Source organism: Chiloscyllium plagiosum, unplaced genomic scaffold (genome assembly GCF_037043375.1).
Source record: "Chiloscyllium plagiosum isolate Xiang-an unplaced genomic scaffold, Cpla_swu_hap1 HiC_scaffold_19, whole genome shotgun sequence".
Lineage (NCBI taxonomy): Eukaryota > Metazoa > Chordata > Chondrichthyes > Orectolobiformes > Hemiscylliidae > Chiloscyllium > Chiloscyllium plagiosum.
This window is the reverse complement of record NW_028270157.1, coordinates 27,458,764-27,485,686: the sequence shown is the minus strand read 5'-3', so window position 1 is coordinate 27,485,686 and position 26,923 is coordinate 27,458,764. Positions and strand designations below refer to the sequence as shown.

Genomic DNA, 26,923 nt, shown 5'->3' with positions numbered 1-26,923 from the left:
TGGGGTACAGGTAGAAAATACTAGTTGAGTCTAAGCCAGATGAACCATGATTTGGTTGTAGTCTCAACCATTGGTGGAGCTGTCTCAAAAGGCCAAATGCCCTATCCTACTCCTAAGCCCTTTGTTCCTAATTGACCTTCTGTGTCAAATTTAATTCATATGCTTGTTCATATATGCACTGCAACTTCATACCATTCAATGTATTTTGGACATAGCCTGTACAGTGAGATGCCATTTTTTGGGTACCAATGGAAAAAATGACACATCCTGGACACCAGGTACTGGAGTTCTGCTTTTGGATCTAAACTTCCAATGTATAAAGTTAATGTAGCATTGCACATAATAACTGTGATAAATTTGAAAGTAAATTATGGTCCCTTTTTATCGGAAAAGGCTTTGACATTGGTGAAGTTGGGAATATGAAAGTCAAAAGTTTCTTGAGAAACTTTATGATTCAGAGGGTCTACTTTCATTCAGCACAAGGGATTAATGTAGTTTTCAAGTCATGACTGTAGTTTTTGTCTGTCAATCTCCTGACCTTTGAGGTCCCATCGATATCACTATTTGTGTATCAGTGTTGCAAACATAACTACAAGAACTCAAGTTTGGGTTTGCATCATCTGTTAGACAACCTGGGAAACACAAACAAACAAAAACAGTTTGTCCAGAGCAAAGTCTCTGAGGCAAAATTTGCCAGGAAATAACAGTGATACTGAGTTAGGATTTCAGGTTAACAATTTACATAAAATCTAGTTTCAACTTGCACCATCTGGAAGTGTGGGGGGGAGCAAGTTCAATCAAATCACCAAGGGGGAATTAGATGATTATTTGAGTAGAAATCCATGTGCAGCATTATGGGGAAAGGACAGGAGAAAGCACTAAGCCACAATGGTCATTCATAAAGCTAGTATAGATATAATGGGCCAAATGTCCTTTTTCTACAGTGAACCACTTCTGTGATTTACTGTTGGAGATTTTAAAGCAGTATATGTCTAAAAGAAACCTGCTCGCAATAAAATGGATTTAGCTTTTGGACTTTTGATTTTCTATATCAGAAGTTATTGTATAGTAAGTCACACGGATCGCTTATCTGAGGCAGATATGATAGACACAAATTATGGCTAACAGTCTTTTCCAATTACATTAGATTCATAAAAGCTAGACAAAGACTATTTTAATATTGTTAATAACAAAAATAAAACAGAATGTTGTAGTTTGCAAGTCAGGAGCAATATTTTTAAGTGTACATGTTAGAAAATATCTAATCATATAGAGAACTATCAATGGGATGAGTTGTGTTGCACAACTAACTATGTCTTTTGCCATACTGTTCCAATATATCTACAAGACAGGCACCTATTCGACAACGTGGAAAATTGATGATTGCACAGTGTTCAGTACTATTCACAAATCCTCAGACCCTGAAACAGTCCATGTCCACACATAGCAGGAGATTGGTGATATCGAAGCTAAGTGACAAGCAACATTTGTGTAACAGGGAATGGCCACCTCTAACATAACAGAATCTACTAGCTACCTTTGACATTTAACGGTATTGCCTTCACTAAATTCTCCCTCATCAGCATTTTGAAGGTAATCATTGATTATAAACTTAACTGGACAAAAGTACTGTGGCTATAAGAGTAGGTCAGAGGCTGGCAAGTCTGCGGCAGGTAACACACCTCTTTGCTGCACAAAGCTTGTCCATGACTCACAAGGTACATGTCATGTGTGCACTTGAGTATGCTCCACTTTCCTGGATGAGTGTAGCTCCAGTCACACTTCAGTAAGTTGACACAGTTGAGAACAAAGCAACCTCGCCTAATCAGCACTCTATTCGCCACCCTAAATATTCACTCCCTCCACAAACGCAAAGTAGCAGCACTTATAAAAGATTCACTGCAGCGCATTTGCTGGCTCGTTTGACAGTATTTTCCAAATCTGTGACTTCTGCCACCTACAAGGACAAGTGCAACTGATGCATGGGAGCACCAGCAGCCGCATGTTTCCTTCCAAACCCCACACATGACTGAATTTTTAACTCCATTGTCAGCAGGTTATAAAGGCTGGTGAGCTCCTAAAACTCACTGGTTGTTCTTCCCACTGGCTGCTTTCACATAGCCAACCTGTCAGCCTAATCCCAACAATAACCTGGACTAATCTCTCTGTCCCTGGCTAGATTTTGCCAGGTTTGACTGTCATCACAGCCGTAGCCACAACTTCCACCTGGTACTTCTGGTACTACAGTGCAGCTGGGCATCCAATTTGCCCTGTGCAAAGAGACTTCCTCCTTAGATAAGGATAGAAGTCTTGCTTTAAAGCAATTAATGCTGTTCCATCATTAAATCAACATTTGGAACACTGGTGAGGTTCGTACACTAACTCACCAGTGGGTTCTTAGTCATGTTGATTGTTTTGGGGAGAGGGGAGTCACTGAGGCTAAGATCATGGCACCCATAAAATCCACCCTACTCTTGTGACTTGTAGCAATGTCACATTTCCTTTCTTGTTGCCAGGACAGAATCCAGGAAGACCCCTCACCAACAGCACTGTGGCTAACACTAATACCTAATGGAGAGCAATAGTTAAAGAAGGTGATTTAGCAGCACCTTTGCAAGAATTATTAAGGATGAGATAGTTGGATGTTGAGATGCCAGCGTTGGACTGGGGTGGACAAAGTAATCACCAGATTATAGTCCAACAGAGTCCAACAGAAGTAATATCTTTCGAAGTGCTGCTCCTTCGTCAAGTCGGTAGCTGCAGACAATGCCCAGAAATAGAGAAAAATGGAAACCAGACACAGGGAGAGCAGATAGTAATCTAGGGAAGAAGGAGTGATTTTGGGGACTATAAGTACTTGAAAATGAGTTGGCTACGCTGAATGCAACTCATACAGGACAGGACCTGGGAGTGGGGTGTGGTGATAACAGACATGGAGGAAATTGCTAATGCTCTGCAACTATTAAGCAAAATTATTAAGCTAAATGGATAGAACAAAGGTGTTCAGCATAGCATTTATCCAGCCCCCGTTTCATGAAACACTTTGCCGAATTCCTTGGCTAAATGACCCTGAGCTTCCAGCTCCCTTCCACTCAACACACCACCATGTTTCTGTGCCAGCATTTCTGTGTCAGGTCTGCTATGGTGCTTCAGCATAGCTCAACGCAAGCTGGGGGAACAACACTGCATCTTCTGCCTAGTTACCTTACAGGCCTCATGACTCAACACAGAGTTGAACAATTTCAAAACATGAACTGCCCTCCATGTCTTTTAATGCCCCCCCAAGACACACACAAACCCTCCGGTCCTGTATGGACTGCTGACAGCACTGCCCATTTTCAAATACAGGTACTTACATTTTCTGTTATTATCTCATCTTTCCTGGATTACCATCACAATCACTTTATTTGCTTTCCTTTCTCTTCTCCTTTCCTAGGGCACCATTTCCATTTACCTGATTCACTAATAATTATGTCAGCAGCATAAATACCACCATTTCCTAGGTGCTGTCAGTTCTGATGATGGGTCACTGGATTTGAACTGCTAACTCTTTCTCTCCCTGTAAATTCTGCCAGACCTGCTGAGTTTCTTCAGCACCTTTTTCTTTGCAGTGGTTTGACTAGCATAGAACATTTCTTGGATTCTTGTTTCAATCTGATGCTCACAAACATTCCTGGATATTAAATTTGGCTACCATTTCCTAATAGGGAAGGTTTTCATAATCACGGCATGCAGACACATCAGTACTGTTTTGGTATACGATGAAATGATGCAGTGACTATGTACCTTTCATAATTTGTTTAATCTCTGCTCCACAGTGAGTTTATTTACACTTCATTTTATTTGGCACTTGTTCAATTCACTTCTCCAACCTCATTAAGTGTTAACAAATATTTAAATTCAGTCTGAATCATCTGAAGACTGCCTTCATAGAGCATGCACTTTCCCTTTGAGCAGGCACAGCATATTAAAAGTTGGCTTCGTTTAACAATTGGTGCATAGCTTTGTTTACTTTAGATATGTTAATTATTCAATTAACTGACATTGAAAAATAGCATGCACTTATCTCAGTGTACTGTAGGCTAGCTTTGCACTGGCTGCCATGCATTCCTGTCACAAATTTGCCATGAGTGCAATATTGTATAATTATGTCTTAGATTTTCTGCAAATCTGATATAGATCTGTGCATCTCCGTTACATTATCTGGTCATTATAAGCTCCTATAAATTTCTGAATCAAAACAAAAGTCCCTTTTAAGTGTGTGCAGTTGTCTCATCTTTTTTATATTTAGCCTCGGTTATTTTACCCAACATGTTCCTGGAGTAGAGGCATACCTTATGCAGTCAGTGTACTGAAATGCTACACCAAGCAAGGTGAAGAAGCTGATCAGATGGACAAGACCATTTTGCTTTTGTTTATTACAAAATGCGTTTTCCAGGTAAGACTATATACAGAATTGAACTATGAAAGAGATCTTTAGCATTATTGTAATATGAATTACAGTGAAGTGCAATATTTTCACAGTAATTTTAACAACAAAGTGTCTTCCTATTGGTTATTCATGTTTCCATTATGCTACAATGTAACTATAGCCATAAAGAGATCTGCAAAAGAGTGATCACACATATTCAAGATCATTAATCACAGTTAAACTTTCTAATATGTAACACAAATACTAGTTAAACTTAGCAATTACTGGTAATTAACTTTTTCATTGATACATAAACCCTGAAAAATATAATAGTAGAAAATAAGTCTTTTGCAAAAAAAAGTCTGTTGTTTATCAAAAATGATGTACATTATAATGGTGAAAAATCATGGCATTTCTATTCATTAGCTTTCTATTCATTATCTACACACTTTGGTGTTATCAAAGAAACAAAAGAATATCTGTAAATCAAAGCTATCAACTCTTCAATAAATTTGTCTTTCAAAGTCTGATTATGATAAAGAAAATCTTAGGTTTGATTAGAAAACTGTACTTAAACATAAAAATGAAGTTGAGTTACCACATTGGATGCAACTAAGAAAGGGAATGTAATTTGTGCATGCAATGCAATTTTTTCAACAGTGAAGCTATGCTCCACCTTTTTGCATTGGCCCTGTGTACTTGGCTGGAGGGCAGTGAGGGGGGTGTGGATATTGGGGATGCAGTGAGGTTGAGGTAATGTCAGTGGACTAGTAATCTAGACCCCCAGGCTAATTTTGTGGGGACGTGATTTTTAACTGCATTTTGACATGTGGTGAATTTTCAACTCATTAAAAATCTGAAATTTCAACGAAGGTGGCCCAATGGTAAAAGGTAAAGGCAAAGTCACTATAGTTCCCTCTCTTGAAGAGAAATGACTTGCAATGAGTTTAACCTGAGGGTTAGGTTAGGGTTCACTTCAAATATTGTTTATTCTTGAATCAACATCCCTAAATTATTGTCTTGTCACTTATTTCATTGCTATTTATGGGACCTTGATTGGTAAAATCTGACTTCTGTCTTTCTCTGTATTCTGGGTGATTATGCTTTGAAAATACCTCATTTGTCCAAGCACTGCAACATCCTAAGGCTATGAAAGGTGACATTTACTTGCAAATTGTTTATTTCTCATTCATGAAGAAAACTGCTTACCTTCTTAATGTTGTGACACTGAAAGGATAGTGCTCTCAATAAAACTGGAAACTATTCAGGAAAAATCAAAAGATTTAAGTTTATCTGTCCTCCACATGAGATTATAATGTTACAATAAACAGCAGTAGTCAGCTAATTAGCTCACCAAGCCCTCAATGATACAGGCAGGTCATAGGTTATGAACAGGTTCTGTTCTTCTGTCCACTTGCAAGTCAGTTAGTTTGCAAGTCGTAATACAATGCAGGACATTACAAAAGAAGTATTTGTAAGTACAGGAAATGGTCGTATGTTGGATCTTTAAAATTTCACTCCAGTATGAGAGCACATTCCTAAGTATAAGTGTCTGTTAACAGTTATATAAGACTATCATAAATTGGGGGCCTCTTTCTATAAGGTAAAGGTTCATCTGATTGTCCTTAACTCCATTTTCCTGCATGTTCCCCATAACTTTTGTTTCCCTTGTACATCAAAGAGCAGCTTGGGTCAGCCTTGAATATATTTAATCTTCCAGCCTCTATTGCTGCCTGTTGAAGAGAATTCTCCTATTTTTCATCTTCAAAGGGAGATACCTTACTTATAAAACATGTCCCCTAATTCTAGCTTCTCCAAAGAGAGGGAACATCCTCTCAACATCTACTCTACCAAGCTCCTTCAGAATCTTAACTGTTTCAGTAAGAATACCTCACATTCTACTAAGCTTCAATTAATATAGATTCAACCTGCTCAACGTTTCCTAATAAGACATCATGTTCATTTCAGGAAGCAGTCTAATGAGTGTTCTCTGAGTTGGTTCCACTGCAAGTACACCTTAACAAGGAGACCAAAATTGTACACAGAGCTCCAGGAAGGGTCTCACCAATATCCTGTGCATTTGTAGAAAGACTTCCCTACTCTATGGTTGATTCTCAACTGCCCTTTGAAAATGGCCCAGCAAGCCACGCATTTCAAGGGCAAGTAGGGATGGGCAATTATTCTCATACCTGTTATGATAAAGGCCAACATTCCATTTGCTTTTCAAATTAATTGCTAAGATTTTGTGATTCACATACAAGAACACCATTATAAACTGGTTAAAAAGATGCATTTTCCAGTCCACAGGTTGTTTGGATTGCCAGTTAGCCACGAACAGATCAACAACAAGTAAAGTTTTGATTGAATGGAATCATTTTCCTGATGGAGTTCAAGCAGAAAGATACTTGATCACATATGGATCATTTTCTCCACTTTTTTCCAACTTTGTGGTGAGATCAGTCCCAATAAGGATGCACTTATACTACTTAAAACAAACTATTTCTGATTTGGAGAACTGATTTTATTGAATTTAGATAAAACTAGAAAATTCCATTCAAGCAGATATTAAGACATATTTGATAAATTCAGTTATTAAAATAGAAATATAAAGATATGATTATAAATGTACATTAATTTAGCTTAACATTTTTTTGTAAGTAACTACACTAATTTTCATCAATCTATAGGAAAAGATAATCAAAGATGAAGTTGTAGAACCTTGCATATATTAGGAAATATTTCAAATGTAGTTTGGGTGAATTTACATTTCCTCACATTAAATAATCACATTCAATTATTCTATTTTGCATACATTTGTATCTGTTTCAGCATTTCTCCTGAATCACCTTTAATCATGATGCAGTTTTCTTTCTATTGTCCAGAGATCTGCTCAAGGATCAAATATCATACTGTATGACCTTCAGCAAAATGTGAATTATTATTTTACCATAAAATCAATGAGAAATGGAAAAATTTTGGACCATAAGTCATTCACTACAGGTAAGTGCAAGCTTGCTGAACAAGTTAATATGATTTACAGTTAGGCAACCATGTACAGGATAAGAAAAAAAATAGTAAAATATATTCTATTCTTATGTGTTTTTCCTATGCAATGTTATGAAGCACATGTGATTACACTATATTGCCAATTGTTAAACCAAACTGCGGCATAGTAATGGAAGGATGGATGTAGATTTGATTCTCCTCTACTGGTGAATTTTTGATACTGGCTGACTTAGTCTCTCCTTTGCTTCTGGTGATAACTCAAATCATACTGTGGAAGTCTACAAGCCTTGGAGTTGGTTTTTACCTGCATGTTAAATGGTATTTGAAGAATTGGGACTTGCTAGAAACACCAAACTTGACTAAAAGGTACTTCACAACATGGCTATTGGACTATAATGAGAATTGCATTCAGCTATTCTTTTCAGAGGTCTAATCCATCAGATCGGTGAATGAAGGATTTTCTTTAAACCAATGAATATCTACTAAGACTTATATTTTATATTATGCTTTGAACATTGATTGTAGGTTCAATCCCTCTGCAAAGTATGAGTACATGATTTAAGTTGTTGCTCCAGTGCACTGAGGCTATAATAACCAAGAGTGCCCTACTTTGGATGAGAATTAAACCCAAAACACCAGTTGATCATTCTAGATTGTTCATAAACAAGTTAAATAATGATAGTAATTAGATCAGACTTTTGGTGATAGTCATTTTACATCAATTCATTTGGGAATGTTATGACACATCCATGGAACAGGTGGTTTTCTCACTTCTGCCAGACCTGCTGCATTCCTCCAACAATTTCTGTATTTGTTACTCAAGTGTAAATGTAAATGTTTGGAAAGTTTAGAAGAAAACATTTTAGATTTGAGATTTGCAAATTATGTGGTGAGAGCAATGCTAACACTTTCTATTTCTCCAGGTTTACTTGGAGAAACTGCCATTATAACAAATGTTTCAACAACTACTGCTTCATTCAATTGGAGGGAGTTTGGGACCGGAAGACATATCACTACAATAAGCCTTAATTTCACTTCATACACCGTATCACCAGTCGTAAATAACTATACATGGAATCAATTAAAACCCGGAACTCTGTATAATTTCTCTTTGGAATTGAAGCAATTGCATCATTCAGGACTGTCCTTGACGCAAGTATTTTATATTATGATTGAAACAGGTATGAAAACGTTATGTACATATAGTCTATTTTTGGATATTTGTATTGAGCTACTGTATAATTGTATTGAGTTTTGAATATTTTGGAAACAGGGCATTCTGTAACAAATGGTTTAGTTGTGTGCATTAAAAAAAAATTGCATATACATTTCAACAAATCAATTAAAAGAGTTTCAAATGTAAGCAAATTGCAACATAATGGATAGGCTTTTTTTCTGATGTAGAGCTATTATGCTTCTTAGAAGAATTATGAGAGGAATTTGTATTTCAGGTTGATGTACTTCTTTAATATAATAGCAAAATGTTAGTTCATAGGAACATAGAAAATATATCACTCCAACAAATCAGTGTTTGCATAACCTTTGGCTATTGACATAAAGTTAAACCACAAAATGTTTAATCCTCTTTTAATTTAACAGTAACCTATTGTTAGAAATAAGCAAATAACTTATATGCCTTTACCGCATATGTTTACCATTTGAATTAGTATTTGTGAGTTTACTATGCTTTGTTAATAAGTAATGAACTCAAACTCAATTTTCCACTCAAACGTTCCACTTAAGTAGTTTAGTCAAGAGAAATTTTGCTTGCTGCTCAGATGTGGAAATTTTGAAAATATCAACTGGTGCAACATTTCATGTTTTTTTTGGTCAGACATGATTCTTAACACAATCATGGCAATATTTAACAGCCTGCAAATTAATTCACTGAGAAATCAATATAGACTGAACCCCTATTTGTATAGTGTGAAGTGAACAAGTTCTTGAATTTACATAAATCCAGAATTTAAGGGAAGTTTTTCAATACCCAAATTTACAGTCTCATTAGTGTGTACAAGAGTATGAGAAAGGTTTAATCAGCTAAAACTGTGTCATTGTCATTATAAGGTCTAGGATAATAGATAAATGCCAATCATTGTCAACATTCACAATCACTTACTAATGAGTATGATTGTCAACCTAGAAAGTTCTATCTATGCTAATGAATAATAAATGTCAACACTGATTCCAGCTGACATGTGGGACACAGTTGGGCTAGTACACAGACTGTAGGGTTTTAGGAATGGTTTCTCCTACTCACATAAGTATACAGTGTAATTAGATAATATTGGTTTATTCTACTTTAGTATGAGAACGCCCTCATCTCTCTTTATGATCTCAGGATGATCTAATTGCATAAGGCTCTGTTAAATTTCCAGGATTGTCCATTCTGTTAAGGTTTAGTTTGTAAAGTTATCTAGTGCCAAATGGAAAGAATTCCAGTGATGGATTTATCACTGCAAATGTACTTAAAGTGACAGGCTTGCTATTTAGTCGACATTTTTCTGATTCAGGTATCAGACTGATGAGTCTGCCTCAAAGGCGTGAAAACTTGAGTGTTACAACACCAGTACAGGTGGCATGGAGGCTCAGTGGTTAGCACTACTGCCTCACAGAGTCCCATTTCAATTCCACTCTTGGGCAACTGCCTGAGTTGAGTTTGCACATTCTCCCAGTGTTTGTGTGGGTTTCCTCTGGATGTTCCGGTTTCCTCCCACAGTTGAAAAGATGTGCAAGTTTGGGGGATTGGCAATGCTAAATTGCCCATAATGCCCAGGGATGTGCTACCTTAAGTGGATTCCTGATGAAGGGCTTATACCTGAAACATCAATTCTCCTGCTCCTTGGACACTGCCTGACCTGCTGTGCATTTCCAGCACCACATTCTCAACTCTGATCTCCAGCATCTGCAGTCCTCACTTTCTCCAGCTAAGCGGATTACCAATGGGAAATGCATGGTTCCACACATAAGGTGAGTTCGGGTAGGATGTTTTTCGAAGGTCAATGTGGCTTCGATGGGCTGAATGGCCTGATTGTACATTGTAGGATACAATGATTCTATAACCAGTAGTGTTGACTTTGGAGCCAACTTAACACTAAAAGTATCACATATATTGCCACCTTCTGACTTCCTGGATGATAATCACCAATTTTCTTTTATTCATTTGTGGGAAGTGGGCATTGCTGGCTGGCCAGCATTTATTGCCTGTCCCTAATTGCCTGTGAGAACATGGTGGTAAGCTGCAGCCCATGTGCAGTAAGTTGACCCACAATGGTGTTGGGGCGGGGGGGAATTTCCAGGATTTTGACCCCAGCGACAGTGAAGGAATAACAATATACTTCCAAGTCAGGATGGTGAGTGGCTTGAAGGAGAATTTGAAGGTGGTGGCATTCCCATATATTTAATGTGCTTTTCCTTCTAGATGGAAGTAGTCATGAGTTTGGAAAATGTTGTCTAAGGATCTAAGATAATTTACACTACTGCTATTGATTGTTGTTGGTGAAGGGAATGGATTTTTATGGATGTGGTACCTATTAGCGAACTACCTTGTCCTGGATGATATCAAGAGTCTAGAGTTTTGTTGGACTGCACCCATCCAGACAAGTCTGGAATACTTCATCACACTCGTGACTTGCGTCTTGCAGATATTGGATAAGCATTGGAGAGTTAGGAAATGAGTTACTCATGGAAGTATTCTTAGCCTCTGACTTACTCTTGTAGCCATTGTGCAAGTTTAGTTGAGTTTCTGGTCAATGGTAACTCTTGATAATGGGAGATTCAGTGATGGTAATACCATTGAATGTCAAGGGATGGTGGTTAGGTTGTCTCTTATTGGTCATAGCCATTGCCTGGCATTTGTGTGGCATGATTGTTACTTGCCACTTGTCAGCCCAAGCCTGAATATTGTCCAGATCTTGTTGCATTTGAAAATGGACTGCTCTGGTATCCAAGGAGTCGTCAATAATGCTGAACATTGTGCAATCATCAAGGAACATCTTCACTTCTGATCTAATGATGGAGGGAAGGTCATTTATGAAGCACCTGAAGATGGTTGTGCCTAAGACACTCCCCTGAGGAATTCTTGCAGAGATGTGCTGGAGCTGAGATGAATAACCTCCCACAACCATCTTTCTATGTGCTAGATATGATCCAACCAGCAGAGAGCTTGCCCACTGATGTCCATTGATTGCAGTTTTGCTAGAGCTCTTTGATGCCACACTCGGTGGAATGTAGCCTTGATATCAAGGGCTGTCACTCTCACCTCACCTCACCTCTGGAATTCAGCTCTTTTGTCCGTGTTTGAAGCAAGACTTTAATGAAGTCAAGAGCTGAGTGGCCCTGGTAGAATCTAAACTAGGCACTACTGAGCAGGTTTTAGCTGAGCAAGTGCTGCCTGATTGCACTGTTGATAATACATTCCATAACTTTACTGATAATTGACAGTAGACTGTTGGGACAGTAATTGACAGGTTGGATTTAGACCTACTTTTTGTGTACAGGATGTATCTGGTAATTTTCCATATTGCCGGGTAGATGCTCAAATTGTAAATTGTCCTGAAACAGCTTGGCTAGAGGAGCAGCAAGATCTGGAGCACAAGCCTTCAGTACTATTGTCGGAATGTTGTCAGGACCCACAGCCTTTGCAATATCCAGTGTCTTGACTGTTTCTTGATATCACATGGAGTGAATCAAATTGGCTGAAGGCACTAGTGTCTGTGATGCTGGGGAAAACATGAGAATGCCTAGACCGATCATCCACGTGGCACTTCTGGCTGAGAATTACTGAAAATGCTTCAGCCTTATCTTTTGCACTCATGTGTTGGGCTGTTCCATCATGGAGGATGGGGATATTTGTGGGGCCTCCTCCTCCAGTGAGTTGTTTAATTGTCCATCACCATCCATGACTGGATGGTCACGGCAGGTCTGCAGATCTTCAATTGTTTGTGGACTCATTTAGCTCTGTCTATCACTTGCTGCATTTGTTGTTTGGCATGCAAATGGTCCAATTTAGTAGCTCCACCAGGTTGACTCCTCATTTTTAGTTTTGCCTGGTGCCACTTCTGGCATGGTCTCCTGTATTGAACCAGGGTTGAGCCCAGTCTTGATGCTAATGGTTGAATGGGGGATATGCTGGGCCCTGAGGTTGCAGATTGTGCTGATGTACAATTGTGCTGCTTTTGATGGCTCAAGCGTCTCATGGATGCCCAGTCTTTCATTGCTAGATCTGTTTGGAGTCTGTCCCATTAGCATGGTGGTAGTATCACATAACATGATGGAAGTTAATTTTAATGTGAAGGCAGAATTTTACAAGGACAATGCGGTGGTCATCTACAGCTAGCAGATTGGTAAGGATTTGATCAAGTATGTTGTTCCCTCTTGCTGGATCCCTCAGCACTTGCTGCAGACTCAGTCTAGCAGCTATGACCTTTACGACCCGACCAGCTTGATCAGTAGTGCAACTACCAAGCCACTCTTGATGGTGCATATCAAATTAGCCATTAGACAATGAATACGTTTGTGCTCCTGCTATGTTGACAGGACTACTGGATTATTTGGCATCAACAATTACCACAAGTAACCATAAGATATTAAAACACATTACTGTCACCCTCCTGATCATAACATGGGTGTCAAATTTCTACAATTCCATATCTGGGTCATTTTTATTTTAACTTGTTAATAATACAATTATTTCATCTGTAGCATCATGCCCTCCTGGCTGGGTCGGATCACTCTATAGTTGCTACTGGATCAGAAAAGATTATAAGCAATGGAAAGATGCATCACATTTCTGTGAATCAGCAGTTAATAGAGCTCATCTTATTGATATCAATACCGAAGAAGAACATAAGCTTGTATCTTCACTCCTGAGATCACTAGATGACTTCAGCATGTTATGGACTGGTCTAAATGACATTAAGGTGAGTGGAAAATCTTCTGTTACAGAAATATTTTGAAGAGCATCAATGAAGCTTTCAGGGTCATGCTTATAGCATAGTCACTTAGGCAAGGTTCCAGAGTTTCTGATGCCTCCCTGCAGTTGACAGTCCTAAAGGGTACTTGACCCACATTCCCAAAGGGATCCTGGCTCTCATCACCAAAGGATATCAGGAACCTCTTCTATCCCTACCCTAAATGATCTCTGAAGCCTTCAACCCCAAGAACCATATTCACAGGTTTTGTCAGTTCTCCATATGAGTACTTGGCCATCCAGAGGAATGTATGGGAAAAGTATCTGCGCTTACTTGATCTAACATCCATACTCCAGTCTGCAGATACCAGTGGTCCAAAATCAGATGTCATTGGAGCGTTTGGTCATTTAAATGGACAACTGCCTCTGGGAACTGCACTCCCGTTGCACCCCTGCAAAAATAGCAAAGGCTGGTACTTGAGATTCCTGACTTTTTATAGAATTATTTATTTATAGAATTATAGAATCTCTACATTGTGGAAACTGACCCTTCAGCCCAGCAAGTCCACACTGGCCCTTCTGTCATTTTCTCTGCAATAGAAATGCTCTGTGACATTATAAAAATTGTATCCATTATTTCCAGTCAAAAGAATGCTCAGTAAAGCATTAATTGAAAATGTAGACAAAAATAGCTTCGGGTATATTGAGTATTACATTTTCTGCCATTAATAGTTGTTGAAGAAAATTATTTTAAGACAGGATTTGCTTGGAAAAGTAGAGTATTAAAGTGGAAGTGGAACAAATGAGATGGGGAATTGACTTAGTTGTTTACATGGAGAAAAGCATTGGGTGAGACTTGATGGCTCATGGCTGTAACATCCCATGGTTTTATGACCTGTTGCTGAATATTTTAGACAGCTGTTTTATATCATCGCCTTTCTGTGGGAGTGTGTAATGTTAATTAGCTAAGGGAGTACATTCTTCTGATATTGGGTGCTCATAATGGATAATTTAGAGATGAATGAAAGCTAATTATGATTAAGTTTACTTTCTGATCAGATCATTGCATTCCTTTTCACCACTGGACAATGTACATAAACATGTGGTTTGTAATTGGAAATCATATACAAGTGTTTTAATTTATTATTAAAGTGGCATCTTCAACATTTAGTCATCAACAAATATTTATTTTGATCTACTTTCACCATCCCTTCCTCATTTTGATCATCTCTATCAAATTACCCACACTGTAAGTCTACAGTAAAATTTTACTATTAATTTTAGGACATGTTAAATGCCTTTTTGTGTGTTTTTAATTTTCAGAATCTAATTGACAGGTAGAAACTGTCTTGAAGCTCATTTTGCTTTTACTAGAATATAAAATTAAACTACATTGTATGGAATGTATTGAGGCAAAAGGGGTCTTGGTCAGAGTGGTGCTGGAAAAGCACAGCAGGTCAGGCAGCATCGGAGAAGCAGGAAAATCGCTCCTGCTCCTCGGTTGCTGCCTGACCTGCTGTGCTTTTCCAGCACCACTCTGATCTAAACTCTGGCTTCCAGCGTCTGCAGTCCTCACTTTTGCCTTGCAAAAGGGGTCTTGTCTACTACTTGGAGAGTTGGGAAGAGCTGGCATTGCCTCATTCAGGAAACGCTCAGCAAACAGTATTAAAAGTCAAGTGACCAACAGCTGACCTTCCCTGGGGTCAAGGATCCTCTGGAGAGTAATCATGCACATTAAAGCAATGTGTTCATTTAGAATGGCAAATTTAAAATGTTGGGACAGTATATGGGAAGCTTAGAATTGGAGAAAATCAAAAGATAGAAAGCTACATAAACTGCAGAAACATACGCTTAATTTAATGGCTTTAGGCATTTATGCCCAGCCTAGGTTTGACTATGTGATTTAACATGCAGTCAAAAGAACACAAGTGACTGCCTAGCTAATTTTCTTTAAAAATGAAACATTGACCTGTTTATATGAAAGTTCTTTCAATCCTTGCTTTCTCCTTTAAAATGTTGATTGTATAAAGGCACACTCCACAATAATGCTGATCTTACTCAGTGTAATGGATATAAATGATTTCTCTCCCAGACAGAAACTGAGCTTCAGTGGACTGATGCATCTCCTTATAATTTAAGCAGTATTTTGTGGCAGACTTTGCCAATGAACGAAAGTGATTGCTATGCATTACAGCTGAATCCATTGGGTCCAAACTATCTGTTTACAGGGCTGTTTTGCTTCCTTCCTCTGCCATACATTTGTGAATATGAAGGTAAATTATATTTAAAAGCTGTTTCTACACTGAAGAAAATGTTATCAGACAAAATTATGTTTATTGAATGACCAAAGCAAAAGTCATATAAGGTAGTATTTTGGATTTTTATTATTTTATTTGTACTTTTTAAACTTCACAGTATGACTTAGTTGATAATGATAAAATAACAATAATGCGTTAGGCCTAAATTATGCCTTATTTTTCCAAGGACCACCTTTTGTGTGAACTTTATCTCATGATGGATATTGAAACTAATGCAAGCTTACTGAAAATATGGTTTAAAGACTAACATAACATAATGGGTTATTCCAATGGGATTAACCATATCTAATGGCTTCATGTTTCTGAACTGTGTTGCCTTTAAGCATTAGTGGATGATTGGTGTGAAACTTCTCATGCAGCAGTAAGAAGTAATGGCCAAAGCTTTTACTGTAAATTTTATTGTAACAAGAGTAATCTTCCAACAAGTAATTGCAGGAAATAATTGTAAGCAGGAAACACAGTTCAATGTTAACATTAAATCAATTTAGTCACCAAAATAAAAACAAAGTGAAACTCCTAAACTTAATCTTGGTAAGACCACAAAATCCACATTAGGTCATCTCTGGAATTGTGTATGCATTCTTTTTTCTTTAAGGTGGCAATGCTGTTTGTCTTTGCAATTCTAGATCTGTTGACTTACTGATCTGTTGATAGTTGTGTTGCTTCAAGGATCTGCTTTGAGTATTACCACCTGGTGACCAGAGTTTTGGAGGGAAATCTATCGAGTTTGGATATTGTTTCATAGATCAAACACATGACTTATTCTCTTTAGTTCATTATTATTTTCAACTTTTGAGAGAAGTTTGTGGTATCTTTGTCTTGTTTTTGTATTTGAATTTTTTCTGTAGTGGTATATTTGTATGAAACTTACATCGTAGCTGAAAGCCTCTAAACCTGTCTTGTATTGTTATGAGACTTGGTATGATGAAGTGAGGAAAGGTGAATTGGGTCCCCTCTTTTGAAATCCCTATTGGTCAGTCACAACAAGTAGTTTAATTTCTGTTTACCATGCAGCTATAACACTGATTTTAGTGGTCTTTATTTGCTGTAAAATATCGTTATTGTTCGGAAATATTGTGGAGGTTTGCTGCTTCACCATTGATATGGGATGCATTACTTAAGGATGCTACAGTTCATTATCGATAAGTGGTGTCATTTGGAAGTGAATGATACTTGTTTGTACAATAGGCATTGCATCATTTTGCTTCAGAATTTCACCAAAACTAGATAATTTATACTGAGCTAAAAGTTTAGAACTTTCTATAAGCCATTTTTAAATATGTTTGAGCTACAGGGAGAGGCTAAATAGACTGAGGCTATTCTCCTGGAGCAATGGAGGTTGAGGGGTGACCTTATAGAGGTTTATGAAATCACGAGGGACATGGATAGGGTAAATAGATAAGGTCTTTTCCCCAGGGTCGGGGAATCCAAATCAAGAGGGGTTTAGATGAGAGGAGAAAGATTTAAAAGAGACCGAGTGGCCACTTTTTCACGCACAGGGTGGTGTGTGTATGGAATGAGCTGCCATAAGAAGTAGTGGAGGCTGGTAGAATTACAACATTTTGGATGAGTATATGAATAGGAAAGGTTTCAAAGGATATGAGCCAAATGCTGGCAAATGGGACTAGGTTTATTAGGACCTCTGGTTGGTATGGATGAGTTGGGCTGAAGGGTCTGTTCCGTGATGTATATCTCTATGATTCTATGACTTTGTGTTTTTCTTCAGTCTTAGCTCTTCCAAAGACTGTCTCACTAAAATTAGAAGATGTTAATGAAAATGAAGCCACCATTGTTTGGGATGATTTAGATGGTTTAATCAGCACAAGATCTGAACTATTTATTTGGTTCCAAACTATTACTGGTGAAAGAAAAGAATATTCCCACAGTATATTATTAAATACGACGAAAGCAACTATTCCTGGGCTGCATCCTGGACAACAATACTATTTTGCATTAATGATGAGAGATGGTACAGGTGTTCAAAGTACAATTACTCCAATTTTGAGTGTAAAAACAAGTAAGTTTTAATGGTTACTTTAAGATGATATTAACTTCAAAGTTAACTTCTGAGTGGTGACAGATCTGTTTCTGGGGGCTGGTTGTACTCTCAAGAAATTAATTTGTGTATAGTATAAGTTCTCTGAAACTATTACAAGCTTCATAGAATTAATTAAAAGAACCAAGGGATGGTACTTGAAAATTTAGCATAAGGTCCTTCACAGTTTCAACAAAATGTTATCAATCTCGATAGTAGCAACTGGTGAAGGCATGTGCTGGGAGTGCTTCCCCTGAGAGGAAAGGGGTAGTACACACTAATACGCTTAGCCAATAGGCAACTAAGGATAAATAACCTTATTTTACACTTGCAAGACTCCAGGCACAAAAAATGGTGTGAAATTCAGCATAATTTCAGGAAATAGTTCACAAAAGATTAGATTTGAAGTGTTATAGGTAAATGTGGCAGCCAATTTGGATCCAGCAGGCTTCCATAAATAATAATGAGGTAAAACCTCAAATAATCCTTTACACTTCTGTTTGTTGAGGGATGACTGAGGGTCATGAGACCAGGAAAACTCCCTTCCACAACCTTGAATAATGCTGTGTAGAGTCTTGATTTCCCCCTTGTTTGATAATATATTGCATTGTCTCTGTATTGCACTAATCTATCAGATTGCGTGACATATTCACATCTCTGGAGAGGGATTTAGGACTTACAGGAAGAATATTAAGGGTAGAATATTTAGAGGGTCAATACACCACTCCCACAAGTACTTCTTGCCTTTATCATTTCACACCTCCACCAGAATTATTTCTGCATCCTGGTTTCTGAACTTAGGTCTCTATTGTGCGTATATAATCATTAACTAACAGAGTCACCCCTCCACGTTTTCATAGTTCGCTATTCTTCATAATATCTTTTCCTATTCAATATTCAGGTACCAAACAATGTCATCCAGTTGCCATGTCTCTGTAATGGCTACCAGATCATATTTATTTCTGTTTGCATTCTCTGTCATCTGTTTTGTTTTAAACACTATATGCATTCAGATACAGTCTTTCTTTTTATTCTTTTCTTTTTGTATCATTTTATCTATTGATCTATTCTTATTTTACATACGCCATCCTTTACTACCATAGTCTGTTTATATCTTCCGTCTTAGTCTTTTATCCTTGTCTCGACCTTTTGATTTATCACATTTTCCCAAATATCCTTCCCGGCCATATAACATGGCTTGCAAGAACACTGAGCCTAACACGGTTCAGGTGGAGACAGTACCAATGGTACAGATTCCACATTCCCCAGCATCAGCGCAGGCTCAGACTCTCAGCCTTGAGGCAGACCGGGTGTGGAAGTTCCACAGCCCGGTATGTCAGTCCCCCAGCCCCGGTGTCTCAGTCTCCCAGCCCCGGTGTCTCAGTCTCCCAGCCCCGGTGTCTCAGTCTCCCAGCCCAGTGTCTCAGTCTCCCAGCCCAGTGTGTCAGTCTCCCAGCCGGGTGTCTCAGTCTCCCAGCCCGGTGTGTCAGTCCACCAGCCCGGTGTGTCAGTCCCCCAACCCAGTGTGTCAGTCCCCCAGCCCGGTGTGTCAGTCCCCCAGCCCGGTGTGTAAGTCCCCCAGTCCAGTGTGTCAATCTCCCAGCCCAGTTTGTCAGTCTCCCAGTCCAGTGTGTCAATCTCCCATCCCGGTGTGTCAGTCTCCCAGCCCGGTGTGTCAGTCCGCCAGCCCGGTGTGTCAGTCTCCCAGCCTGGTGTGTCAGTTCCCCAGCCCAGTATGTCAGTCCCCCAGTCCAGTGTGTCAATCTCCCAGTCCAGTGTGTCAGTCTCCCAGTCCAGTGTGTCAGACTCCCAGCTCCGTCTGCAGTCTCCCAGCCCAGTGTGTCAGTCTCCCAGCCCAGTGTGTCAGTCTCCCAGTCCAGTGTGTCAGACTCCCAGCTCCGTCTGCAGTCTCCCAGCCGGGTGTCTCAGTCTCCCAGCCCGGTGTGTCAGTCCCCCAGCCGGGTGTCTCAGTCTCCCAGCCCGGTGTGTCAGTCCCCCAGCCCGGTGTGTTAGTCTCCCAGCCCAGTGTGTCAGTCTCCCAGTCCAGTGTGTCAGACTCCCAGCTCAGTCTGCAGTCTCCCAGCCCAGTGTGTCAGTCTCCCAGTCCAGTGTGTCAGACTCCCAGCCTGGTGTGTCAGTCCGCCAGCCCGGTGTGTCAGTCTCCCAACACGGTGTGTCAATTTCCCAGCCCGGTGTCAGTCTCCCAGCCCAGTGTGTCAATTTCCCAGCCCGGTGTCAGTCTCCCAGCCCAGTGTGTCAATCTCCCAGCCCAGTGTGTCAGTCTCCAGCCGAGTGTGTTAGTGTCCCAGCCCAGTGTGTCAATCTCCCAGCCCAGTGTGTCAGTCTCCCAGCCGAGTGTGTTAGTGTCCCAGCCCGGTGTGTCAGGGTCCCAGCCCGGTATGACAGGCTCCCAACCCAGTGTGTCAGTCTCCCAGCCCGTTGTGGCAGTCTCCCAGCCCAGTGTGTCAGTCTCCCAGCCCAGTGTGTCAGTCTCCCAGCCCAGTATGTCAGTCTCCCAGCCCGTTGTGGCAGTCTCCCAGCCCAGTGTGTCAGTCTCCCAGCCCAGTGTGTCAGTCTCCCAGCCCAGTATGTCAGTCTCCCAGCCCGTTGTGGCATTCTCCCAGCCGGGTGTGTCAGTCTCCCAGCCCGGTGCCTCAGTCCCCCAGCCTGGTGTCTCAGTCCCCCAGCCCGGTGTAGCAGTCTCCCAGCCCGTTGTGTCAGTCTCCCAGCCCGGTGTCTCAGCCTCCCAGCCCGTTGTGTCAGTCTCCCAGCCAGATGTGTCAGTCTGTCAGCCCAGTGTGATAGTCTCCCAACCCGGTGTGTCAGTCTCCCAGCCCAGTGAGTCCATCTCCCAGCCCATTGTGTCAGTCTCCCAGCCCAGTGTGTCAGTCCTCCAGCCCAGTGTGTCAGTCTCCCAGCCCTGTGTGTCAGTCTCCCAGCCCAGTATGGCAGTCTCCCAGCCCGTTGTGGCAGGTCTCCCAGCCCGGTGTGTCAGTCTCCCTGCCAGGTGTGTCAGTCTCCCAGCCCAGTGTGTCAGTCTCCCAGCCTGGTGAGTCAGTCTCCCAGCCCAGTGTGTCAGTCTCCCAGCCTGGTGTGTCAGTCTCCCAGCCCAGTGTGTCAGTCTCCCAGCCCGGTGTCTCAGCCTCCCAGCCCGGTGTGTCAGTCTCCCAGCCCATTGTGTCAGTCTCCCAGCCCAGTGTGTCAGTCCTCCAGCCCAGTGTGTCAGTCTCCCAGCCCAGTATGGCAGTCTCCCAGCCCGTTGTGGCAGGTCTCCCAGCCCGGTGTGTCAGTATCCCTGCCAGGTGTGTCAGTCTCTCAGCCCGGTGTGAACGTCTCCCAGCCCGGTGTGTCAGTCTCCCGGACTGGTGTGTCAGTCTCCCAGCCCACTGTGTCAGTCTCCCAGCCCAGTGTGTCAGTCTCCCAGCCTGGTGTGTCAGTCTCCCAGCCTGGTGTGTCAGTCTCCCAGCCCGGTGTCTCAGACTCCCAGCCCGGTGTGTCAGTGCACCAGCCCATTGTGTCAGTCCGCCAGCCCGGTGTTTCAGTCGCCCAGTCCGGTGTGTCAGTCCCCCAGTCCAGTGTGTCAATCTCCCAGCCCGGTGTGTCAGTCTCCCAGCCCAGTGTGTCAGTCTCCCAGCCCGGTGTGTCAGTCTCCCAGCCCGGTGTGTCAGTCCGCCAGCCCGGTGAGTCAGTCTCCCAACCCGGTGTGTCAATCTCCCAGCCCAGTGTGGCAGTCTCCCAGCCCAGTGTGGCATTCTCCCAGCCCAGTGAGTCAGTCTCCTAGCCCAGTGAGTCAGTCTCCCAGCCCGGTATCAGTCTCCCAGCCCGGTGTGTCAGTCTCCCAGCCCGTTGTGTCAGTCTCCCAGCCCGGTGTGTCAGTCTCCCAGCCCAGTGTGTCAGTCCTCCAGCCCAGTGTGTCAGTCTCCCAGCCCTGTGTGTCAGTCTCCCAGCCCAGTATGGCAGTCTCCCAGCCCGTTGTGGCAGGTCTCCCAGCCCGGTGTGTCAGTCTCCCTGCCAGGTGTGTCAGTCTCCCAGCCCAGTGTGTCAGTCTCCCAGCCTGGTGAGTCAGTCTCCCAGCCCAGTGTGTCAGTCTCCCAGCCTGGTGTGTCAGTCTCCCAGCCCAGTGTGTCAGTCTCCCAGCCCGGTGTCTCAGCCTCCCAGCCCGGTGTGTCAGTCTCCCAGCCCATTGTGTCAGTCTCCCAGCCCAGTGTGTCAGTCCTCCAGCCCAGTGTGTCAGTCTCCTAGCCCAGTATGGCAGTCTCCCAGCCCGTTGTGGCAGGTCTCCCAGCCCGGTGTGTCAGTATCCCTGCCAGGTGTGTCAGTCTCTCAGCCCGGTGTGAACGTCTCCCAGCCCGGTGTGTCAGTCTCCCGGACTGGTGTGTCAGTCTCCCAGCCCACTGTGTCAGTCTCCCAGCCCAGTGTGTCAGTCTCCCAGCCTGGTGTGTCAGTCTCCCAGCCTGGTGTGTCAGTCTCCCAGCCCGGTGTCTCAGACTCCCAGCCCGGTGTGTCAGTGCACCAGCCCATTGTGTCAGTCCGCCAGCCCGGTGTTTCAGTCGCCCAGTCCGGTGTGTCAGTCCCCCAGTCCAGTGTGTCAATCTCCCAGCCCGGTGTGTCAGTCTCCCAGCCCAGTGTGTCAGTCTCCCAGCCCGGTGTGTCAGTCTCCCAGCCCGGTGTGTCAGTCCGCCAGCCCGGTGAGTCAGTCTCCCAACCCGGTGTGTCAATCTCCCAGCCCAGTGTGGCAGTCTCCCAGCCCAGTGTGGCATTCTCCCAGCCCAGTGAGTCAGTCTCCTAGCCCAGTGAGTCAGTCTCCCAGCCCGGTATCAGTCTCCCAGCCCGGTGTGTCAGTCTCCCAGCCCGTTGTGTCAGTCTCCCAGCCCGGTGTGTCAGTCCGCCAGCCCGGTGAGTCAGTCTCCCAACCCGGTGTGTCAATCTCCCAGCCCAGTGTGGCAGTCTCCCAGCCCAGTGTGGCATTCTCCCAGCCCAGTGAGTCAGTCTCCTAGCCCAGTGAGTCAGTCTCCCAGCCCACTGTGTCAGTCTCCCAGCCCAGTGTGTCAGTCTCCCAGCCTGGTGTGTCAGTCTCCCAGCCTGGTGTGTCAGTCTCCCAGCCCGGTGTCTCAGACTCCCAGCCCGGTGTGTCAGTGCACCAGCCCATTGTGTCAGTCCGCCAGCCCGGTGTTTCAGTCGCCCAGTCCGGTGTGTCAGTCCCCCAGTCCAGTGTGTCAATCTCCCAGCCCGGTGTGTCAGTCTCCCAGCCCAGTGTGTCAGTCTCCCAGCCCGGTGTGTCAGTCTCCCAGCCCGGTGTGTCAGTCCGCCAGCCCGGTGAGTCAGTCTCCCAACCCGGTGTGTCAATCTCCCAGCCCAGTGTGGCAGTCTCCCAGCCCAGTGTGTCAGTCTCCTAGCCCAGTGAGTCAGTCTCCCAGCCCGGTATCAGTCTCCCAGCCCGGTGTGTCAGTCTCCCAGCCTGTTGTGTCAGTCTCCCAGCCCGGTGTCTCAGTCCCCCAGCTTGGTGTAGCAGTCTCCCAGCCCGTTGTGGCATTCTCCCAGCCGGGTGTGTCAGTCTCCCAGCCCGGTGCCTCAGTCCCCCAGCCTGGTGTCTCAGTCCCCCAGCCCGGTGTAGCAGTCTCCCAGCCCATTGTGTCAATCTCCCAGCCTGGTGTGTCAGTCTCTCAGCCCAGTGTGTCAGTCTCCCAGCCTGGTGTGTCAGCCTCCCAGCCCAGTGTGTCAGTCTCCCAGCCCGGTGTCTCAGCCTCCCAGCCCGTTGTGGCAGTCTCCCAGCCAGATGTGTCAGTCTGTCAGCCCAGTGTGATAGTCTCCCAACCCGGTGTGTCAGTCTCCCAGCCCAGTGAGTCCGTCTCCCAGCCCATTGTGTCAGTCTCCCAGCCCAGTGTGTCAGTCCTCCAGCCCAGTGTGTCAGTCTCCCAGCCCTGTGTGTCAGTCTCCCAGCCCAGTATGGCAGTCTCCCAGCCCTTTGTGGCAGTCTCTCAGCCCAGTGTGAAAGTCTCCCAGCCCGGTGTGTCAGTCTCCCGGCCTGGTGTGTCAGTCTCCCAGCCCGGTGTCTCAGATTCCCAGCCCGGTGTGTCAGTGCACCAGCCCATTGTGTCAGTCCGCCAGCCCGGTGTTTCAGTCGCCCAGTCCGGTGTGTCAGTCCCCCAGCCTAGTGTGTCAGTCCCCCAGTCCAGTGTGTCAATCTCCCAGCCTTGTGTGTCAGTCTCCCAGCCCGGTGTGTCAGTCCGCCAGCCCGGTGAGTCAGTCTCCCAACCCGGTGTGTCAATCTCCCAGCCCAGTGTGGCAGTCTCCCAGCCCAGTGTGGCATTCTCCCAGCCCGGTCTGTCAGTCTCCCAGCCCACTGTGTCAGTCTCCCAGCCCAGTGAGTCAGTCTCCTAGCCCAGTGAGTCAGTCTCCTAGCCCTGTGTGTCAGTCTCCCAGCCCAGTGTGGCAGTCTCCCAGCCCAGTGTGGCAGTCTCCCAGCCCAGTGTGGCAGTCTCCCAGCCCAGTGTGTCAGTCTCCTAGCCCGGTGTATCTTTCTCCCAGCCCGGTGTGTCCGTCTCCCAGCCCAGTGTGGCATTCTCCCAGCCCGGTGTCTCTGTCTCCCAACCCGGTGTGTCCGTCTCCTAGCCCAGAGTGTCAGTCTCCCAGCCCGGTCTGTCAGTCTCCCAGCCCACTGTGTCAGTCTCCCAGCCCAGTGTGTCAGTCTCCTAGCCCAGTGTGTCAGTCTCCTAGCCCAGTGTATCAGTCTCCCAGCCCGGTGTGTCAGTCTCCCAGCCCGGTGTGTCAGTCTCCCAGCCCAGTGTGTCAGTCTCCCAGCCCAGTGTGGCAGTCTCCCAGCCCGGTGTCTCTATCTCCCAACCCGGTGTGTCAGTCTCCCCGCCTAGTGTGTCAGTCTCCCAGCCCAGTGTGGCAGTCTCCCAGCCTGGTGTGTCAGTCTCCCAGCCCGGTGTCAGTCTCCTAGCCCAGTGTGTCAGTCTCCCAGCCCGGTGTTTCAGTCTCCCAGCCCGGTGTTTCAGTCTCCCAGCCTGCTGTATCTGTCTCCCAGCCCGGTGTGTGGTGTCCCACCCTGGTGTGGCCGTCTCTTGGCAGCACATGTCACTTTCCTGGCCTGGCAAGACTGTCTCTCAGCCCAGCAGGACAGTCGTTCCGTGGCTGGTGACAGTGTTTTGGGTCAGTTTGGCCTCACCATGAACTGTACACAGTATCCCAAAACAGCCATCACCAATATCCTGTACAATGTACAATGTACAAACTCCTATGGTCAATGGTCTGAGCAATGAAGGCAATCATACTTGGTGCCTTCTTAATCACCCTGTCTACCTGTGATGCAACTTTCAAAGAACTTTTTACCTGAACCCCTCAGTGTCCCTGTTCAACAGCACTACCCAGGACCCTACCATTAACTATCGATGTCCTGCCCTTGTTTGTTTACCACAATGCAATGCCTCACATTTATCCAAATTAAACTCCATCTGCCACTCTTCAGTCCATTGTCCAATTGATCAAGATCCTTTTGTAATTTTAGATAACCACCGTCACTGTCGACTATACAACCAATTTTGGTGTCATCTGCGAACTTAGTAACCATGCTCCTAAAATCTTTTCCATATCGTTTATATAAATGACAAACAAAAGTGAACCCAGCACCGATCCTTGAGCACATCACTGGTCATCAGCGTCCAGTGCAAGAAATAACTTCCCCCATCACCCTCCTTCTCCTACAGTTAAACCAATTTTGTATCCAATTGGCAACCTCACCCTGAATCTCATGTGATCTAACTTTACTAATTAGTCTATGTGCAGAACCTTGTCGAAGGCTTTACTAAAGTCCATGTAAACATTGTCTACTGCTCTGGCCTGATCAATCATTTTGGTAACACCCTCAAAAAACTCAATCAAGTTTGTGTGACATAATTTACTGTACAGAGCCATGATGACTATCCCTAATCAGTCCTTGCCTCTCCAAATACATGTAAACCCTATCTCTCAGAATCCCCTTTAACATCCACCACTGATGTCAGGCTCACCGGTCTATAGTTCCTCTGGACTTGCACTCTTTACTGTCAATTTCCTTCACTATACATTCCACCACTACCAGTACATTCATTCTTCCTCCCCCACTTAAGTAGCTTCCTGTACCAAATTGTCATGATTTGTTGGGTCATTCCCTTTATAGCACTCACTCTCATCCAGACAAGCTGACACATATTCAACTTGTGGACAGCTAAAAATGCTGAATATTGCATGTTCCTTCCCTCTGGGTCCTTGACTTGCTTCACTCACAGTCTCACTCTGCATTCCCCAAACACCAGTGAAGTTAGAAAACTCTGTCCAAAGAGGTGCGACTGTCTCCTGGTACAAAGAATCCTGGAAAATGTCCCTCTTGCTGATGCATTGCAAAGCAGTAGTTCAGCCTCCAGTTTAGAATCTCTAAGCTAAAGCTGTTCAAAAGTCCAACATTTAATATAGCTGTTTGCCCTCGATTGCATAGATATCCAGAACTCCCCACATGCTGCAGCTATGATACATCAACTATTCTGTCAATTTTAATGTGTTTTAAACAAATCTTGCATTATGTTATTCAAATTTATATTTACTTATGTTTTTACATATTTTTGATACCTCATTACAAGTTAGTATATTATTTTGAACCTTAGGAATATAATTACCCTTTGTCATTTCTCAAATGCTAATTAATTAGTTAGCTTCTTTTCCTGTGAGCAGAGTGAAAACAATTCCTTACAGTTGAAAGAGTGAAAACAAAGATAAAGACGCACATCTTTTGCTTCTTCCCTTAACTCGCTTAGTCATCAACTCCCAGCACCATATTGTTAATTGCACACAAGTGCTAAGTTGCACTAAATTTGCTAGTTTTCTACATGCCTAAGACAAAAGGCCAAGATAACCCAGTTCTCGAGGAACCAGTTTCAGCTGCTTTGTAAGTGATCTAAACCCAACTGCTCTTCCACCGGAGACCTTGTTAAAATCTTACTGAAGTTAGAAACTTTAGAATTTAAACTGTAAATTTAATTGCAATGCAACTACAAACAAAATGAGATTTGAACAAAAAGATTAAATTATCGTGTCCACCAGCTACATGCATTCAGTCCTGGATCAAATTAATGTCTATAATTTCGGAATACAACAAATTAAAATGCTCATTGATATTAAAATTCAAATCTGCCTAAGACAATACAGTGGAAAATAAATGTAATTTTTAGATTTTTTTATTTTTAATTAAATTGTAAATTTCTACA

The 26,923-nt window shown here is 43.3% G+C and overlaps 1 protein-coding gene across 1 annotated transcript in view; it reads left to right on the top strand.

The window, feature by feature from the left end:
* Positions 1–4,172: 4,172 nt before the first annotated feature.
* Positions 4,173–26,923, top strand: part of ptprq (protein tyrosine phosphatase receptor type Q) — a 206,953-nt gene continuing 184,202 nt past the window's right edge. The window contains exons 1-7 of the mRNA XM_087997157.1: positions 4,173–4,438; positions 6,712–6,861; positions 7,294–7,411; positions 8,341–8,598; positions 13,121–13,338; positions 15,421–15,601; positions 17,373–17,663. Of these exons, the coding sequence (XP_087853283.1) occupies positions 4,391–4,438; positions 6,712–6,861; positions 7,294–7,411; positions 8,341–8,598; positions 13,121–13,338; positions 15,421–15,601; positions 17,373–17,663 (1,264 nt within the window). The 5' untranslated portion in view covers positions 4,173–4,390. The remainder of the gene's footprint in view (positions 4,439–6,711; positions 6,862–7,293; positions 7,412–8,340; positions 8,599–13,120; positions 13,339–15,420; positions 15,602–17,372; positions 17,664–26,923) is intronic.